Source organism: Cryptosporidium andersoni, assembly GCF_001865355.1.
Source record: "Cryptosporidium andersoni isolate 30847 chromosome Unknown contig_9, whole genome shotgun sequence".
Classification (NCBI taxonomy): domain Eukaryota; phylum Apicomplexa; class Conoidasida; order Eucoccidiorida; family Cryptosporidiidae; genus Cryptosporidium; species Cryptosporidium andersoni.
In genome coordinates this window covers 148266-168224 of record NW_027122820.1, presented here as the reverse complement: position 1 = coordinate 168224, position 19959 = coordinate 148266, and the positions used below count along the sequence as shown (strand labels likewise).

The 19959-nt window shown below is 29.1% G+C and overlaps 10 protein-coding genes across 10 annotated transcripts; 6 read left to right on the top strand and 4 right to left on the bottom strand.

Moving 5' to 3' along the window:
- Positions 1-411: 411 nt before the first annotated feature.
- cand_016780 (uncharacterized protein) lies at positions 412-1572 on the top strand (the record flags this gene model as incomplete). Its single annotated transcript, XM_067211912.1, has 1 exon — positions 412-1572. One exon carries the CDS (start codon positions 412-414, stop codon positions 1570-1572), a length of 1161 nt encoding a protein of 386 aa, XP_067069364.1.
- A 303-nt stretch (positions 1573-1875) lies between these two features.
- cand_016770 (DNA replication licencing factor MCM7) lies at positions 1876-4383 on the bottom strand (the record flags this gene model as incomplete). The annotated part of the gene is made up of 1 exon (XM_067211911.1): positions 1876-4383. One exon carries the CDS (start codon positions 4381-4383, stop codon positions 1876-1878), a length of 2508 nt encoding a protein of 835 aa, XP_067069363.1.
- Positions 4384-4625: 242 nt separating this feature from the next.
- On the top strand, positions 4626-5615 carry cand_016760 (phosphomannomutase family protein; the record flags this gene model as incomplete). The annotated part of the gene is made up of 3 exons (XM_067211910.1): positions 4626-4800; positions 4860-5236; positions 5430-5615. 3 exons carry the CDS (start codon positions 4626-4628, stop codon positions 5613-5615), a joined length of 738 nt encoding a protein of 245 aa, XP_067069362.1.
- A 10-nt stretch (positions 5616-5625) lies between these two features.
- On the bottom strand, positions 5626-7269 carry cand_016750 (uncharacterized protein; the record flags this gene model as incomplete). The annotated part of the gene is made up of 1 exon (XM_067211909.1): positions 5626-7269. One exon carries the CDS (start codon positions 7267-7269, stop codon positions 5626-5628), a length of 1644 nt encoding a protein of 547 aa, XP_067069361.1.
- Positions 7270-7521: 252 nt separating this feature from the next.
- cand_016740 (uncharacterized protein) lies at positions 7522-8373 on the bottom strand (the record flags this gene model as incomplete). The annotated part of the gene is made up of 1 exon (XM_067211908.1): positions 7522-8373. The coding sequence occupies one exon, from the start codon at positions 8371-8373 to the stop codon at positions 7522-7524; it is 852 nt and encodes a 283-aa protein (XP_067069360.1).
- A 259-nt stretch (positions 8374-8632) lies between these two features.
- cand_016730 (poly polymerase protein) lies at positions 8633-10576 on the top strand (the record flags this gene model as incomplete). The annotated part of the gene is made up of 1 exon (XM_067211907.1): positions 8633-10576. One exon carries the CDS (start codon positions 8633-8635, stop codon positions 10574-10576), a length of 1944 nt encoding a protein of 647 aa, XP_067069359.1.
- A 1215-nt stretch (positions 10577-11791) lies between these two features.
- On the top strand, positions 11792-14005 carry cand_016720 (histidine acid phosphatase; the record flags this gene model as incomplete). The annotated part of the gene is made up of 3 exons (XM_067211906.1): positions 11792-13420; positions 13551-13805; positions 13931-14005. 3 exons carry the CDS (start codon positions 11792-11794, stop codon positions 14003-14005), a joined length of 1959 nt encoding a protein of 652 aa, XP_067069358.1.
- A 44-nt stretch (positions 14006-14049) lies between these two features.
- cand_016710 (uncharacterized protein) lies at positions 14050-17031 on the bottom strand (the record flags this gene model as incomplete). The annotated part of the gene is made up of 1 exon (XM_067211905.1): positions 14050-17031. One exon carries the CDS (start codon positions 17029-17031, stop codon positions 14050-14052), a length of 2982 nt encoding a protein of 993 aa, XP_067069357.1.
- A 140-nt stretch (positions 17032-17171) lies between these two features.
- On the top strand, positions 17172-17507 carry cand_016700 (splicing factor 3B subunit 10; the record flags this gene model as incomplete). Its single annotated transcript, XM_067211904.1, has 2 exons — positions 17172-17257; positions 17333-17507. 2 exons carry the CDS (start codon positions 17172-17174, stop codon positions 17505-17507), a joined length of 261 nt encoding a protein of 86 aa, XP_067069356.1.
- A 406-nt stretch (positions 17508-17913) lies between these two features.
- On the top strand, positions 17914-19806 carry cand_016690 (transcriptional adaptor ADA2; the record flags this gene model as incomplete). The annotated part of the gene is made up of 1 exon (XM_067211903.1): positions 17914-19806. The coding sequence occupies one exon, from the start codon at positions 17914-17916 to the stop codon at positions 19804-19806; it is 1893 nt and encodes a 630-aa protein (XP_067069355.1).
- Positions 19807-19959: the final 153 nt, after the last annotated feature.

Sequence of the window (19959 nt, the reverse complement as noted above, 5' to 3'; positions counted from 1 at the left end):
ATCATAATATTATATATATGTATACATTTATTAAAAGTAAAAAAAAAATGGAATGTATAACTTAAAAGTGGCAAATATAATATAATTGAGATTAAAGTATGTAGAAAAAGTAAGGCTCAATGGCAGTTAGCACCCAGGTCTTCCCGGGCGGTCCCCCACCCCAGTACTAACCGGGCCTCACACCGCTTGACTTCGGAGTTCGAATGGGATCCGGTATACTCGATGTAGTATGGCCAACTGCTGATGGGAACTCCCAATATGTATAAGTTAATATAATATTAAATGAAATATTAGCAATGTATTAATATCGAGGTATTTTTATTTGATGCATTTGGTTAGCGCTCAAAATATTTAAAATAAAAGCTATACACTCATGTAATAGATGCTTAGGACTTGGTTAGGGTGCAATCGATGACAAATAGTGCATTATTAAATCCAGTAAACTGCTCACTAAATATTGGAATATTACCACTGTGTGTTTTGGGTTTAGGATATTTTGTATTATCTACATTAGCAATAATTCAAGCAATTTCAACAATCCAATGGAATACAATAACTCTATTTGCAACAAGTGGTACTAAAACTCGTCCATATTTTCTTAATATATTTTCAGCTGCACTTTTATTGAGATTTATTTCTATTATATTACAATGTATCTTATATTTTGCACCTTCAATAAATTCAAATTATCTATCAATTAAAGTATCATTACTAAATTTGTTTAATTATCTAACTAGTGCACTATTTCTTTCATCATATTCAGTAATAATTGGATTATGGAGTTCTGTATATATTCGTTCAAGATATACAACAAATATTCCAATATTAACATTAATTATACTAATAAATATAACAATCTATATTTTGTTATCTATATTACTTTTAATTGAATATACAAATAATTCAATTAGTTACTGTAGAAATAATTCAAATTTTTTTTTTGGAATATTATATATTATTATTTCTATACTTTGGTTATATTATGGATTGTGTTTAATTAATCAATTAGATAAACGACAAGATTTACATATAAATTTGCAAAAAAACTTATTATCAAAATCATACAGAGAGGAATTATTTACTCCAAGTTACATAATTGATAAATATTCTAATAATAATAGTTCTAATAATTTTTCAAGTCCAAATTCATCAAGTTTAATAAAATTTACAGGAATTAATAAAATGACTTATTCAAATACTCTTATTGATGGATGTGTATATGTATCAAGTACAATGAAGGATTTAAAAAAAAAAATTAAACTTTTAACATATATTTGTCCATTATGCTTTTTTACAATTGGATTATATTATATACTTGGTAATTTTAATATCATTAATAGTACTCCTTTTTTTATTTCAGAACCAGTATGGTATACTATTTTATATGGTTTTACTGAATTATTACCTTGTTGTATTATAATGCATGGATTTTGGAATCGTAAAAGTATATTTACAACAACATTAAATAATAATAATCAAAGACAATTATTTAGTAGTGATAAACAATCAGGAACTTACAATTATATGAATATATATAATGAGGATATTGGATTTTATACACAAATTGAATAATGATAATATTTGCTAATTTTGCATTCAAATTATTATATAATCTATTATTTAGTAATATATAATATTATATTAGGAAATATATATTGCCATTATTTAGTAACTAAATAAGCACTAATAATAAGATAATAGAACAAATCATAATTTGATTAGGTATTAGATAAAAATAGGAAAAAAAAGATATATATATAAATATATACTATTAGAATATCTAACTTAAAAAAAAAAAAATCTAATATAATAAATATTAGAGAAATTTTATTTTTATCTTGAATTTTATGTTAATTTAAGTGTCAAAATATTCAATTATAAAGAGGTATCAGTAACAAAAGCAATATATTGTCCATTAGGACTTTTATATAAAACTCCAAGTTCAATATATTCATCAATAACAAGTTCCATCTGTTTTTTTAATAATCCACGATGAATAACATGACTTTCAATATCAGAAATATTTAATTGTATTAGTTCATTCTTACGATTTAGGTCTTTATTAACTTGTTTTTGATGCAAATCTTTAATAATTTCAATTATTTGATCTCTAAAATCACTTTTTCTATTTTTATTTATATTATTTGAGCTATTATCACCTGGTTTTGTTACACTTTTTTTACTTTCTATTATAAGTCTTGTAGCTTCCTCAAAGTCATATCTCTCAACAATATTACTAAATCTAAGACGAGCTAATGCTTGTGAAAGACGAAGTATTCCAAGTAATGCTCTTGGTGTAGTATATGATCTCCTCCAATCATCTTTTGATTGTTCAAGACTCTCCTGTTTTCTCATTTCTACATAATGCTCTACTATCTCTGGTACTAATTCACTTGGAATCAATGGCTCATATTTTTGAGCCTTTTCAATAAATGCACGCATAAAAGATGTTGAAAATGGTCGTTCATAGTCATCCTGTTCATTATTATTTTCATTATCATCATTTAAGCGTCTTCTTGTTTTCGCCCTTCTTTTTCTAATCCCATCCTGATTAGGAGTAAAAGATTTATTAAATATTTTTTTATCTGGAGCTTTATTATACTGATGAACATGCAAAACATGATAAGCTAACATTAAATCTTTATCTTTATCGGGAATATCAAGAAGTAAAAATTGAAGATCAAAACGTGATAATAATGAATCTGGTAAATTCATATTTGCCACTGGAGATTTTTTTGGATCATAACGACCAGAAACTGGATTTGCAGCTGCTAATACAGATGAACGAGCATTTAAAGTTGTAGTTACACCAGCTTTAGCAATTGAAACAGTTTGTTGTTCCATTACTTCATGAATTGCAGTTCTATCTGACTCATCCATTTTATCAAATTCATCTATACAACACAAGCCATTATCTGCTAGAACTAAAGCTCCACCCTCCAAAGTAATTTCTGATGTTACTTGATCTCTAATAACAGAAGCAGTTAATCCAACACCACTACTACCTTTACCAGTAGCATAAATAGCTCTAGGTGCAATCTTAGTAATTTGAGTTAAAAGTTGGCTTTTAGCTACTCCAGGATCTCCCATCAGTAATATATGAATATTCCCTCTAATTTTCATTCCATCCTTTACAATATTGGTAACACCTCCAACAAGTTGTAATAGTAATCCTTTCTTGACATCTAACATACCAAATATTTCAGGAGCAATACTATTAGCTAATCTAGTATATAAATCTGAGTATAATCTAGATGTTCCTAATGATATACCAGGATTTGTAGCTGTATTATTAATTTTATCTACTTCAGGAATATTTAATCCATTATTTGATTTCTTACTATTTTCTTCTAATAATTCAAGGAATTTTTCTTCATCTTCAGTAAGACTTATACATTTACTACTTATTGATTGATATATATGATGAGCTTCTAAATATGTATCAGCAGTTAGACCAGATTTCAAAGCTTGGAAACCTTCCTTCACTACAGGAAGAAATATTCCAGATAATGTTACATACATACCAGGTAATAAACGCCTTGTATTTTCACCTAATACAACAACTTTAATAGTTCTCGGTACATTACCAGTTGGTACTTGATCCGCAGGTTCTTGAACTCGGACTTCTTGATATTTAATAAATTTACATTCTTTTATATTACACCTTAAATTACCCGTTCTCTTATTATTTTTACAAGTAGTTGATTGACAGTCAAAAAGTGGCATATAACTTGGACCTTCTACTGCCTGCCAGATATTTGCTCCACATATTTCACAAGTATAACTTACAACTTGTATCCTTGGTTTTACATTAGCTACTCTGGTTACAATACATTCCATCCTAACATAACCACCAACAAAATCTGCTCTAACCTGACGTAGTGGTGTTACTGGCATTTTGAGATTTGGTACTATGTAAATTTCATAAGAACATCTTAAATAAGGAGGGACATTGCATGCTTGCATAGATTCTGATCTCTTATCTTCGCTTAAATCTTCAATCTTTAAAGTAGACAATGATATATCAGATGGTGGGGGCATACATATATCCGCCGCTGTATATATTAATTGTATATACCTCCTTGTATTTGTCAATATAGAAGGAATTATATCAGAATATTCTCCTTTTTCTTGAAATGGACTATAACTTAATAAGTCACCAATTTCCAAACTTAATACCTTACTACATTTATTTGATATCATCTGTAGTTGTCTTTTATATTTTTTATTTCCCCATACATTACATGAAGAATCAATTAACCCATCTTCTTTATGAGCTACACAAGATTCAAAGTCTTCAAAAAAGTTTGTTAATACTTTTATATGGTCTGCATAAATCCTCACCTTCTCGTGAGCATTTTCTGATTTCTCAAGTCGTAGCATGGCTTCTTACATATATTTTAATTCTAACTATGCAGAAGATCAGTATTAAGGAGGAAAAAGAAGGGAAATATTCTAGTCCACTGTTGGATAGTACATTAGATTTTGTGGGGGTGATCATACCGCTTAAGCGGTATCTACATGTTTTTTTTTTTTTTTTTTTTAAAAGAAACAAAAGAAAAAATTAATTATAGAGTCTTTTCCTTTACTCTTAACTATCCTCTACCTATAACAAATTTGGAGTTATGGAAAAGACAAAGATATTAATATTATTTGACTTGGATGGGACTTTAACTTTACCTAGAAAAGAAATATCGGACGATATGATAACTACTCTAATAAAAGCTAAAAGTAACTTATGTATAGGGATAGTTAGTGGCTCAGATTACATTAAAATACAACAACAACTAAAAAACAGAGGTATGTTATCTAAAAGTATATCATCCTTATATGTTTAATAGTACTCAATTCTTTTTTAGCTTTTGACTGTTGTGATTATCTATTTGCAGAAAATGGAGTAGTTGCATACAAGCATGGAGAATTATTTAGTTGCCAAAATATTGCGTCTGTTATTGGTGAAGATTCACTTAAGAAGCTAATAAATTTTTGTTTGCACTATATTGCTGATCTTGATATTCCAATTAAACGAGGTACATTTATTGAATATAGATCTGGAATGATTAATGTATCCCCAATAGGTAGAAATTGTACATATCAGGAAAGGCTTGAATTCTTTAATTATGATAAAAAGTATGAGATTAGAAAGAAATTTGTAGAATCAATAATGGAAACTTTCAAAGATCTTAGATTAAAATGTTCAATTGGTGGACAAATATCGATTGATATATTTCCAGAGGTAAGTACAAATATAGAAATAGAGACTGATTACTTAAACATTGGAATTATAATATAATAAATATAGATTGGCTTGATTATATATCATTAGTAATGTTGATATAGTTAAATATATAAAGAAAGTAAAAGGAGATAAATTAACTCCTTAACTGAATAAAAGTTAATCATGAAAAAATAACTATTTTATATTTCAGGGGTGGGATAAGAGATACTGCCTAAATCATATTGAAGATATTTTCAGTGAAATTCACTTCTTTGGAGATAAGACTTCACAAGGAGGTAATGATTGGGAAATATTTAATGATCCTAGAGTAATTGGTCATACTGTAACTAATCCACAAAATACAAAAAATAAGCTTTATTCACTTTTCTTAAAGTGAAATATAATTCTCAAACTGTCCACAACATTATTTTTCCATCCTGTCCACCAGAAAAAATTCTTTGTTTATATGAACTCCAATGTATAACAGTAACACACATCGCAGATATATGAGCAGATAAACGTTCAATACATCTTCCTGTTCTGATATTCCATATTCCAATATCATTTCCATTTGGATGAAATAAATTTTGATTTGTTATATCCTCAATAGAGAAACGTCTAAAATATTTCAATAATTTATTATTGTAATTTCCACTATTGTTAGTATTATAATTACTCCACGAACTGTTCAAATCAAATCTATCAAATGGAACATAACAGTTTTTTCCATTTTGAGCATTCCATAATTTTATTGTTCCATCTTGATCAGATGATATTAAATATCTCCCATTATATATAAACGAACAACAAGTAATACCACATTCATGTCCACGACCAAATGTAGATGGACTATTTATACCAAAAACTGAATGATTGTCATATTCTGCTACATCATATTGAATTTGTTTTAATTTATTTTTTAAATATAAAGATTTATTTGAATTATTATCATATTGTTCCTTATTTAGTTTTCTTTTATTATATAAAAATTCTTCTTCCACTTTAGTTAAATTATTAATCTTTGGAAAATTTGCATTGTTATAACTTGAGATATCCTCTTGTATATCATTTAAATTTAACTGATTTTTCAATTCAAAGCTATCCATTTGATTTTTCATTAATAATGGAGTCATATATCCTGTCTGTTGAATATAATCCCAATCTGGTAAATTTTGATTACAATATAAGTATGGCTGTTGTGTAAATCTCATATCCCATAAACGAATATACCCATCTTGAGAGGTTGTTGCTAAAATATATTCTGAATCGGGCTTCCATGATAGATAATAAATTGGGGATTTAACATTATCATCAGGTAATCTCGTTGTTTTAGAATCAATATGTAATGAATGAGTATATTGGCCACCACTACGTAAATCTAAAATCCTCACGCTACCATCTTGTAATGCAGTACCTATTATACTTGTTAATATAGGTTGAATACTAGAAAAATATATTTTTAAATTAGATTTAGTATCAAATACGCATGTTGATTCAATTGTATCCCATACTTTAACATTTCCATCCCAACCAGTAGTTACAAATAGTTGACCATCTAGTGGACTCAATTCAATAGATGAAATTACACCTCTATGGCATTTTTTAAAACCAGGATCTATTGTACATATAGGATTTAAAGTAAATTTTTTGCCTTTAGAGACTCTTTCTTTTTCTCTTCTTGTTAGAACATATCCTAAAGGAAATTTCACTGCTGGCCCTTTACCAGCATTTAATTGACGAATATTGTCCATTGACCTTAAATTATACATATTTATTGTGCCATTTGTACTCCCACATAGTATTATATCCTTGTAGGATGAGATCCCCGTTATTGAAAAAGCTTGTTCCTCAGAGTTTACAATCTTAAATCTAACATTGCTAGCTAGCAATGGAATAATTTTATCATTATATTTGTAACTTTTAATTTTTCCTGTGTATAAACTTTTTTTTAGCAAAGGATGCCAATTCTTAGTATAAAGATCTGAGCAACTGTAAGTTTGTCTATATTCAAATTTCTTATAGATATTTTCTGGTATTATTATGAATTTCATTAAATAAATAGTGTTATAATCATTTCCAATTAAATATTAAAACCTAATTCCTAAAGAAAATCTAATAGATACCAATATAATATATAGTAACGAAATCCACGCTTAAGAATATATGGAGTTAAAGATGTCACAAACCGCTAAATTACGGGTGCAGAGTCTAGATCTAAAAAAAAAAAAAAAGTTAACAGCTAAAGTCCTAAACATATTTAGAGATAAAAAGTTAATTTCTTTTAAAAGTACCTAAAAATTTAACTAAATATTTTTCAACAAAGAAGTATATTTTTGTCGACTTTCCTCAATATTTATTGAGCATATCAAGGCAACATCTGGATTATAATAAAATTTATTACATTCTCTCAAACTCTTTAAAATCTCTGCATTATCATCTTTCTTATTATCTCGCTCATTACTCTTCAATTCTTTTTCTTCTTCAATATATTCATTATTTTTAGAATGTTCAGGACTATTTAATCCTATAGTTGATGATTGCCCTTGACCAAATACTTCATGTTTTCGATTAACTTCTCTATCACCAGAATATTGTTGATTAGCTTGGTTAACCTTTTGGGTTGTTGCAACTGCTGCTGCTATAGTAGGCATTGCTCTAATTATTTCTTGAGGATTTGAGAGTTCAACCTTTTGCCCCTTAGCAGCTAGCCTTGCTCTTATATTATATTTCAAAGATTCTTTAACCTTATTGGATTCATCATTCTTTTCACTTAACTCCCTATTCCTATTTATATCTGAATTATTATTTGTTGAATAAACCTTTGTCTCATTTAACTTTGATTTCCATATATTTGAATCAAAGTCAGGTTTTGAAGTCTTAACTCCAACAACCATATGAATACCTCCACTTTTCCTTGATAAAGTATCAGTAGTATTTGATATACCTGAACTTATTATAGAAGATGATATTGTGTCTTTTATTTCCGTATTTAAAGTCCAATCATCTGTATTAATATTATTTTCGGTAGTAGAAATTGGAATTGTTGTGGAACTCACGGGTAACCCAGCTACTAATGGTTCATCTTTAATCTCTAATTCTGCTAAAACTTTTGTTTTATGTTTCTTTTTTTCAAAGAACTGATTTAATTTACTCATTTATACTTGGATTTCCAAAAGAAAAAAAAAAAAAAGAAAATAAGGAAGTTCATCAATTACAAAATGAGTACTAAAGCCTAATAATAAAATAAATAGGCGGTATCTAAAAAACATAGGCGGTATATGTAATTTTTTTCCTGATTTGAGAAAACTATAGCTAATTGCTTTTCTTTACAGGCTAAGCCTTTTATATTGTTAATTTTGAATATAAAGCGATAGTCGCATTGAAAGCGACTATTGCATTTTATTAATTTTTATAATGGAGTCATCCATGGACTTAGTAAATCAGGAAATCTCAAAGGGTATAGTAATAGCAGCGAAGAAGCAATGGGGCGTAACACCTCCAATATCTGAATCTCTACCCACTCCTCAAGACTATAAACTGACAGAACAGCTAATTATTGCTATGAGAGGTGAGAATTTATATGAGACAGTTGAAGGAATGAAAAAACGTGAACAAATTTTAGCATCATTAAATAAAATGGTCCGTGAATGGATCTATGAAGCAAGTTTAGAGCATAGTATGAGTGAAGAAGAGTCATTAACAGCTGGAGGAGGTATATATACATTTGGTTCTTATCGTTTAGGCGTTGTAGCTGCAGGATCAGATATTGATACACTATGTATAGTTCCAAGGCATATAACTCGAGATTCTTTTTTTACTTTTTTCTTAGCAAAATTACAACAGGATATTCATATAACAAAGATTCAACCTGTACCAGATGCTTATACTCCAATTATTAAAATGGTATATTATGGAATTGAAATGGATCTATTATTTGCGTGTTTAAACTTATCACGTATTCCTAGTGATTTAAATACTTTAGATGATGATCTTTTAAGAAATGTAGATGAGAAAACAGCTAGATCACTAAATGGATGTAGAGTAAATGATATGATTCTTCAATTAGTCCCTAATAAAGAATCATTTAGGACAGCTCTACGATTTGTTAAACATTGGAGTAAATCAAGAGGTATTTATAGTAATGTTTTAGGTTATCTGGGTGGTATATCATGGGCAATTTTAACAGCTAGAATTTGTCAATTATATCCAAACTCAGCTCCTAATCAAATCATAAACCGATTTTTTTATGTATATAAAGCTTGGCAATGGAAAAACCCAGTTATATTGTGCGAAATTAAAGAGGTCCCAAAAAATAGTCCAGGTCTTATGGGGTTTAGAGTTTGGAATCCAAATACAAATCCACAAGATAGAGCTCATTTAATGCCTATTATAACACCAGCATTTCCTTCTATGAATTCTACACATAATGTAACGCAAACTACACTTCGAGTTATTACAGAAGAATTACAGCGTGGATCTGAATTAGTGAAAGAAATAGAAAATGAAAGAGCACAATGGAGTGATTTATGGAGCCCTTATATGTTTTTTGAAAATCATAAACATTTTATACAAGTAAAAATGCTAGCAAATAGTGAACAAGCATTCCAAAAATGGACAGGATGGATTGAAAGTAAAATCCGATTTTTGGTTAGAAAACTAGAAACATTTAAAGGACTTCAAGTTAGACCATGGCCCAAAGTTATACAAGAATCAGATAACCAAAAAGATGGTTTTCAGTTTGCCCAATGTATGTATATAGGATTAGTTTTATGTACCACCAGTGGTACTAATAATGGAAAAACTACTGGGACAACTCCAGTTGTAGATCTGAGAGGGGCTATTTTAGATTTTGTTGGTTTCATAATGAATTGGAATGAAGTAGAAATTTATAAGGATTCTATAGATCTTAAAGTAAAGCATTTAAGATTTAAAGATCTTCCAAAAATTCTTAGAGAACAAAATAATACAAAAGTACTTAATTCTAAAGGAACTATTAAAACAATAACAGTAGAAAATACAACATCTGAAGTAGTTGGAAATTTTGGGTCTACTACTAATTCTAACAATAATAGTTCTATCCCTAAAATGGGACAAGCTACAAATTTAAATTCATCCCAACAATCAACAACACCTTCAACTAAGAGATCAAGAGAGGATGAATCAGAAGATATAGATGATCAGGATTCATCTAGCAAGCATAGAAATAAGGATATTTTTGAACCTGAGCAAGTTCAGAAATTATCAATAAGAGACCCAATTTCAGAAGTTGACACAGTTAATATAAAAGTTAACTCAGCTCGTGTACCATACCGTCCCCCTTTGACTTTAAGAATAAATATATCAAATTCTAAAGAGTGAACATTTATAATACCTTCTAATAAGTAATTTTCTTCAAATTTAGAAAATTTAAATGCTTTTTATTATTCTATCTAAGCATCTTCATCGGGGAAACTAAGAATTATAATTTAATAGGTCTATTTATTGAAATTTATTAGTTTACTTATAGTGAAGATATACTAATGAATGATTATAGATAATTTCTACAGTTTTTGTAATATAATTTAAGTTTGTAAGTTTCATTTTCTAAATTTATCCTCATTTCTCTAATAAATTTAAAGATTATCAGAACCTTACTTTTTTGAATTTATGAATAATTTGTGATTAATTCAATGATTTATAAGAGAAAATAGAAATATATGATATGTCTAAAATAATTATAAAATTATTAGTAATTAAATGTACAGCTGAATATCTTCAGTACTTTTTTTAAAGTATATTTACTTTGGGCCAATAATCACAAAGAAATTGTTAAAATATCATGATTTATCAACTTAATAAAATCCACTATGTTATAGTACAATAGGTTATCTTGACAACTGTTAATATTTCTACATTATTTTGAGATAGTGTTAAAGCAGTATAATTCCGAGATTTTGTAAAATAAAGTTATAAAAAATAAGTGGCCTTATAGAAATTGGCGCCTAAATCAGCAAATTACATGTGATTCCATGTAATTTATTAATCTAGAAACATTTAAAATTTTTCCGAGACTTAAAGTTTACAACCCCTATATATATATATAGGAAAAGTGAAAGAAAAAAAAAATTAATGATAATAATAGCTACCGAAAGATAATATTTTCAAAAGTAGTGCAATGATAAAATTATATATACAAATATTTGCAAGTAAATTAGTTTTTATTTGAGAAATAGGGATCTTTTTTCCCTTATAATTTCAGAGTAATATAAGCAAATTTTACCTTAATAGTTACACTTATTTATAAAATTTTATATTTTGGTGAAACTGTACTAATAAGAGAATTGTCAAAGATAATTTACTATTTATATAAGTCATATATATCTAAATCTACTTAATTTTTTTTTTTTTTTTCTTTGATATGTAACTCGAAATAACGCATAATTTTCATCGTGTTTGCGATATTAATGTTACAAAAAGTGCATCAAGAAGTAACTATAGCGATATGACTATTTAATGAATAGTAGTAAATATTTGTAAATATATAACAGAATATAGATACTAATTGAATTGACTCTAAAAAAATTTATTAAAATTATGCTAAAGAAATCTACTTTTATATCTTTAATTGTGATTATTAATTTATACCCTATATTATGTTTAGATCACTTGAATTGGGATTATTTAAAGTATCAAGATATATTTTTTAAAATTAAACAGTTGGAATCACTATATTATACTTCAAAGCATGATTGCGAAAGTAAAGGACTATGCCCTGAGTACTTTCCATTATGTAGTGACTTAAGCCAATTTGAGAATATACGTAAAATTCCAGTACTTAAACCATCAACTATGAAAAAATATGGATCAGAAATTGAATTATTACAAGTACAAACTATAATTCGTCATGGAGCAAGAACTCCAACAAGGCTCCATAAATGCTGGGAAGGGATGAGTCAATCATGGAACTGTGATGACTTAGTTGCAACAATCCAAGCATCAGCTCATGACTTATATAATAAAACTAAAACATTAGAATTTTCTAAACATTATGATATCAGACAATCAGAAAATAATTTAAATGGAACATGTCAAATGGGGCAACTATTACTTGAGGGATATTTGCAGCAAAGATTAAATGGTCAATTGATTGCAAATGCATATTTTCCCACAAATTTTAAAGATTCTTTAGTGGTTGGAAAACCACTAAAACTAGAGAGAAATTTAAAGTTAAGAAATAACCCAGATTTTTCTAAGGAAATTTTTGTAAGATCATCAGATATGCAAAGAACAACATTATCTGCAGCAGCCCTTATTACTAGCCTAATTGAACAAGTTGTTGGTGAAAATGAAACATTTAATCTATATCAAAGATTTCCTTTACATATGATGGATATGCAGTCTGATTACTTATTTGCTAATGCCAATGTAGAAAATATTACAGAAGATCTCCGTGCAGCTTTGCATTCAAAAGAGTACTATGATCAAATAGTAAAACATCAATCCCTATATAAAGAGTTGGCTTTACTAGTTAAAACACCCCATTTAGAAGATCTATGGCCTGGTGACATAATGGATTGTATTATGACTAGTATATGTACGGGTAATAGCAATAGATTACCCTTAGGATTCCTTCAAGATAATTTATTAAATAGGACTATTCATGCAATAGAAGAAGAGCTTGCAACTATTTATAGTTGGGATAACTCAAAATTATCAAAGGCAGAGATGGCTAGACTTCTGTATGATATTAGGGATTACCTAATAAAAGCAATTATTGATAATGAAATAAAAAGAGATAATACTGAATACCTAAGAAATAAGTGCAGAAAATTATATGTAGATAATAATTCAATAGAATATATACTTGGAATAATTTGTGATGAGCTTGATTCTTTAACAATATATCCAGAAAAGAAAACTTGGGTTCCAAAATTTATATTATGGTCAGGTCATGATACTACCATTATTCCAACAATGGCAGCAATAAAAGTATGGGATAGAAAATGGCCTCCATATGCATCTTCTTTTATTATTGAACTTTATAGAGGTAGTGAAAATGAAATTCTTAACATAGATCCTGATATATATACAGATGAATATCATCATGATAATAAAGAACCATATCAACTTGATAAGAACCTCCCTTATTTTATGAGACTTTTGTACAATGGAAAAGTTATTACACATAATCTAAATGGTTGCCAATATCAAGAACTATGTCCAGTAAGTTTTGAAGTACAGTATAATATTAGTAGTTGTATATTAATATTCTTAATGATTGTGTTATTAATAAAGACTGCTAATTTTACTTATTATAATGAAAGAGAATCTTCATATTTAATCTTTTTTTTAGGTTTCAAATTTTTTCAAGGAGACAAATTTTGTAAAGCAAATAAATAATCGTTTAGTTAAATCAGCTAGTGAAGGATTAAATAATACAGACTTATATCTAGGAAATTTGTCACATATAAGGCAGAATAACTCAGAATATAAGAGTATTCCTTTAAAAACAAGCTTATCTACGAACTTGATTAGTAGCCCAAATATATCTGTAATATGGTTCATAGGAGGAATTGTAACAGCTACAATGATATTTCAAATAGCAAAGGTAAGCTTTACTATATTTTGTTGGACTTTTGGATAAGGCAGTATATTTACTTATTAATTTATACTATAACCTTTTAAATAATGAAAAATATACCGAATTAATTCCATATTATTTTTTATATTTAGATTATCAAGAGGTCAGTCCCATTCTTAAATAGAAGTAACAGTGGTGCAACTGTAGACAATTATCAGGCTCTTTAGAAACTTGATAAAGTATCTATAATAGAGTTTTATTAGTAATCCATTTATTCCTGATCATTATTAAACAAAATATTTAAGGTCGTTTCAAAAGCACTTTGTATTCCACTTGTTAATTCTGAACTGTCTTTATTAATATCTTTGTTTGTGATGGAATTGTTAGTAAACTGATTAGGTAAAAATAAATAATCCAACAAGTAAGCCTTCTGATCTAAACTCAACCATCGAGATTTATACTTTTCATTATATGCTCTAAATGCAGCTGATATTTGTGTAAAACCTTCAACTTTATATAAGACAGATGGATTTATAGTGCAAAGAATAAAAATCATTACAGTATTGGCTAACCAAACAGTTTTTGGAATTGTGACCCATTCTAACGTAAATTTAAGTATGATAGCTATTTGATTGACTGATAGTTGCCTAAACCACTCTTTTAAACCCCTTATATATTCTATTTGTTTAATCCTAGCTAATTCAATTTTATCTTGGTAATTGCTTAAATTATAACTTCCATCTAAACTTTTACTAGAAAAGAAATGATTAAATTTAGGTTGCAAAATCTTTTCAAGAGCTTGAAAAGTTTTTAGTTGAAGGTTAAGATCAAGGGCCAAATTCAAAGCTTCAATCCAATTATTCTGCTTAATTAAAACATCCACCTGTGTTATCTTTTCATTCTTTAAAGACTCAGTAAGTTTCTTTTGTTCTTCAACCTTTGATGTAATATCCTCCCACAATATAATTTGGGAATCAGCTCCACCAGTTAACATAAAAGAGTATTGAGGAGTTGTAAATATATCCAAAGTCCATATTTTGTCTTTATGACCTGAAAATGTGGCTATACATTCACTAGTACTAATATTCCATAGTTTTACAAGTCCGTCATCTGCACTTGAAACTAGTTGCAGACCATTTTGAAGGAATGAGACTTGAAGTACAGGACTATCATGCCCTTGAAAAGTTTTAATACACATAAAATTGTCTATATTCCATAGTTTGATGGTCCCATCAGCAGATGCAGATGCAATAACCTTATCAATCGGAGAAAATGAACATTGCCAGACTCCTCTAAGATGCCCTTTACATGTTCCAATGAGCTCTATATCAGGAAATGACCACAGTTTAATAGTTTTATCTTCTGAGCATGTCGCTATAATCTTGTTATTGTGAGATATACAAATATGATTTATATCTTTATTATGTGCTATTACATTGTATTCTACTATTATATTTTTAACTTCATATCCTTGTTCTTTCACTTTAAAATTGGAGATATGCAAATTTTGCCTCTCTCTATATGATAAAACCTTTGTTAACTCTGGTCCTATATTCCATGATTTTAATGTTTTGTCCCTAGATCCTGAAAATACAAAAAATTTACTATTAGGACCTTTTATAAATTTCTTTCTCTGAAAGGCAACGCTGGATATTGTATCTGTATGTCCCGATAAAGTTAGCAAACAGAAACCATCTTTAGTATCCCATATTCTTATAGTCTCATCTTTGCTAGATGTAGCTATAAATCTGCAGCATTCTGACACATCTGTAGATAATACAGTAGAAGTATGCCCTAATAATGAAATTGTCTTAAATGGAGGCTCAGTTAATGACATGATAGTTGGTACTTCTGTGCTGTTTAAAATAATACATCTTAGTTGCAAATTTTTTTCTATCATATTAGATGAACTACTATAAACTAGTTCATCTTCTTGATATTCCTTTTCACTTGCCCCTTCTATATTTCCAAAGCTATTCTCTTTCACTTCATTTGTATCACTTTCTTGTTGATCCTTATTAATCAAAAACTTTGCCTGAATAATATCAGGAGTTTCCCCTAATAAAATAGTATATAAAGTAAAATCCGGAAAATTTAAAACAACAATTCTACGATCTTCCATAGTTAAAATAAGAAAATCTCTTTTATTTTTATTACTATCAATACCAAAGTCTTGATTCCTACACATAAATATGTTGGATACTATACTTTCGGTGCAGCCATAATCATTGCACTTCAAAATTCTTAGAGTTTCCCCAGAAACAGGATCCCAAATTGTTAATCCTGTCTTCTCATTGCCAGTAATAATTACCCAAGGACATTTATAGTCTTTATAGTCTGCTATTAGATTAGTATTACAGCATAGAATAGAAAAAACAGTTTCTGGTGAATGTATCTGTTTAATTGGTATTAGTTTATTATATTCTGAACTCTTTTTAGATTTTTTCTTTTTTGGAGCTGATTCTGGATTTGAAGATAAAATCCCTAAAGTTCCTGAATCCTTTAGCTGGTCAAGATCCCATATATTAATTATATTATCAGAGCCGGCTGTAACTAAACCTCCCAGGCTGCCTGTTATAGTATTAATCAATTCGATAGAATTAATAACACCAAAGTGTTGATCTTCACTCTTTAATATTGTTTTATTTATAGTTAAATCATGGATTCCAATCACTCCATTAATACAACTCGAGAATAAAAGCCAACGAGAGGAATGAAATTTTAAATTTGAAATTGCAGATTTGTGACATGTAAATGAATGAGTTACAAAACCACCAGTAGAATCATATACTTTAATACTTCCATCACTACTGCCACAAGCAATGTATTGACCTGTTTTATCAAAACAAAACTTATTAACAAACTTCTGTACAGATCTCCATGATCTTATAAATGAGAATTTCACCTTTTTTTCCTCTGATAATTCTACAGTACTGACATCCATAGACCAGGATCTAAAAATCCCTCTAGCACCAATAGTCACTATTGTAGAATTATCTAAATCATTACAAGCAAAAAAACTAACCTCCTCTGCATGCTCTGTAGTCATATAAGTATCATTATATGGACCTATACTACCCAAGACAAAAGGACTCTTACATATATCCGATGCCAAGATACATCCATCACATAATGTCAATAGAATTCCTGAACTCTGACAATACATAACATCCCCACCACTGTATAACTTCGTAAACTTCCTATAATGTGCCCAAGAGGATGATAAAATAGTCTTCCTTCCCGAAAAAGTCATTTTCTGACACTAGTCAACACCTTGCTACACTCCCAAAAAATTTGCGCGCAAAATGGAGACAGTGATTGAATACCTTACACCGGTATTAGAGTATCCAAGTCGATATTTTAAATAGTAAAGACGGTTACTCTTTAAAATTAATGGAAGATAGATCTGGAATACATGCTCAATTAGAGCAGCTACATAGCAAGTATAAGGGTACGGGATATCCAGATATAAGCAGATGGTAAGTTTCTTCTATAGTTATCAAACCAAACATTCATATATGTCCTGACCTTTTTCATAATTACAATTTTTTTAGTGAGTGGGCGGATAATATACTAAAAGATACGGCAGCCTCAAATATTTCACACTATTCTAGGCTAGCTTACTTTGCGGTAGTAGAAAATACAACTACTTCTAGGATACGTTACAGGTTCCTCGAGTCAATGACTACAACTTGTGTTCCATCTACCAAAGATTTAATAGATAGATAATTAGAGATAACCCTAAGGACTTTGTAGCTTAAATTCTGTTTATTAAATATATCTTATAAAAGAGAAAGAAGAGTAGTTCTTTTCGAAAGTATGCCATTTTGGGTAACAAGTAATTATGTGTAACTCATTTAAATATTTTAGTACTTAAATTTTATGAAAATTTTTTTTGGTTGTATTACTTTTTAGACCCTTTGGATACAGAAGCAAATACTTTAGTGTCTTCGGTTTCTGGCGCTTTTAATGTTTAGTTTTTCCGAGACCTAGAGATTATTACAAATTTTGACCCGCTTCATTATATGTGGTTCTGGTAATTAGAAGAAAAGTTGAATATTAGGTTTTTTTTTTGAATGGCAAGAAATTACTACTAGCTAATTAGCTCACTCTGAACTTAGAGCCTAGTTTTCGGATGAATTTAGAAAGCAATACACCTGAAGATGAAGAGACGGTTTCCTGTAATAAGAGAATCACTAATGTTCTAGGAGAAGATATACAATGCCCTGAAGGAATTTCACTACTTAGTAGTGTTGAAGTCTCTACTTTATCAGAGTTATGTATGACTAGAGATCAATCACCCAACACACGAGATAGTAGACCTATAGATAAGATCTCTAAAGAGGACTTAAAATTAACAACTCCTACTGAGATCAATGATTTAAGTATTATTGATGGTAAATTTCGATGTGATATATGTAAAAAAGATACATGGGAATTTAGAATCCGCTGTGCAGAATGTGTTGAATATGATTTATGCTTAGAATGCTTCTGCGAAGGGAAGACTAGTGGCGAACATCAGTCTGATCATGCTTATATACCTATAGGGCGTTATATGTTCAATTTATTAGTTGAAGACTGGACTGCAGAGGAGGAGTTATTATTAATGGAAGCTGTTTCTCGCTATGGTTTGGGCAATTGGTCTGAAATATCGAAATATATTACTGAGGGTCCAGCAGGAGCACTATCATTATATCAGAGATCTACAAAGTCTGGATCTGGCCATTCTGCTGGTGAATGTGAGCGTCACTATAATGATCTTTATTTATCTAGTGCTACAAAACCTCTTCCTGATACAAGGAACTCTTATAAACTTGCAACTCAATCTATAGAAAATAATAAGTCTGAATTAACAAAAGAAACAAATTTGCCAGTAGATACCCCAATGAATATTGATCATTCTAATATACCTGTAATAGTAAATGATGAAGATTCTAACATATCTACTATTAAACCTGAAATAAAACAATGCAACTCAGCTATAAAACAGCAAAACAACACGAATTCTACAACTATCAATACTAAACCAAATACTAGTGTTATTGGTTACATGCCACTAAGGGGAGATTTCGATGTAGAATATGACAATGATGCAGAATTATTACTAGCAGATATGGAATTTAGGGATAATGACACACCACAAGAAAAAGAACTGAAATTGCAGATTCTAGAAATATATAACTCCAAATTAGATGAAAGGATCTACCGTAAACGTTTTGTTATTGAACGTAATTTGTTAGATATTAAGAGTCAACAACAGAAAGAGAAGAAGAGAACAAAAGAAGAAAGAGAACTGTACTCTTTTCTCAAACCATTATCCCGTTTCCAAACAGAGGAAGAACAGGATAAATTTGTATCTTTACTTATTGAAGAAAAACGTATTAGAAATCATTTACAGAAAGTTCAAGAATGGTGTAGTTTAGGGATTAGGACACTTGATGAAGTTCGTCGTTACGAAGAAGAGAAGAGACGACGTGAAGACTTTCGCAGTAAAGTTATTAATCTAGTTCAAACAAATAGTACCAATTCAACAACAGATGTAACCAGTGGTGGTAGCACTACTTCAAAAGTTATTCCAGTAGCTCCTTTGGGATTGGGGTTAGGAAATGTTAAGGTACAACCAAATGGTCCCACACCATTTGTTTATGAAAGTCAAGCAAGATCTTTAAAAAAACATAATAAGTCGAACATTTCTAATTCAATTCAAGTTCCACATGGTAACTCAAACACTAGTGGTAAATCTACAAGTCAAATTGGGATTAACTTGAATATACCAATAGAAAATTACCCTGGGGCATCATTATTAACAGAAACTGAAAAACAATTCTGTGACAAGATTCAATTAGCCCCTATTTTTTACATATTAGCTAAGAGGATTTTGTTACAAGAAGCAAGAAGTCAATTGAATGGGCTTTCAAAAGATGAGTTTTCTAGGGTAATTCGATTAGATGGACACAAGGCCGGTTTGCTTTATGATTTTTGTTTATCTTTTGATGTTCAAGAAGCACAGGATGAAATAAATAAGTAGTACAAATATAAATTAAATTTATACAAAAAAAGAATTATATTTATTAGTCCATAAACAAATCGTATATTTACCTAAATGATCAAAATAATACGAAATATCTATATTCATAAAGTGATACTTTTTTTATACTCAATGAAATGATTTAACATATAT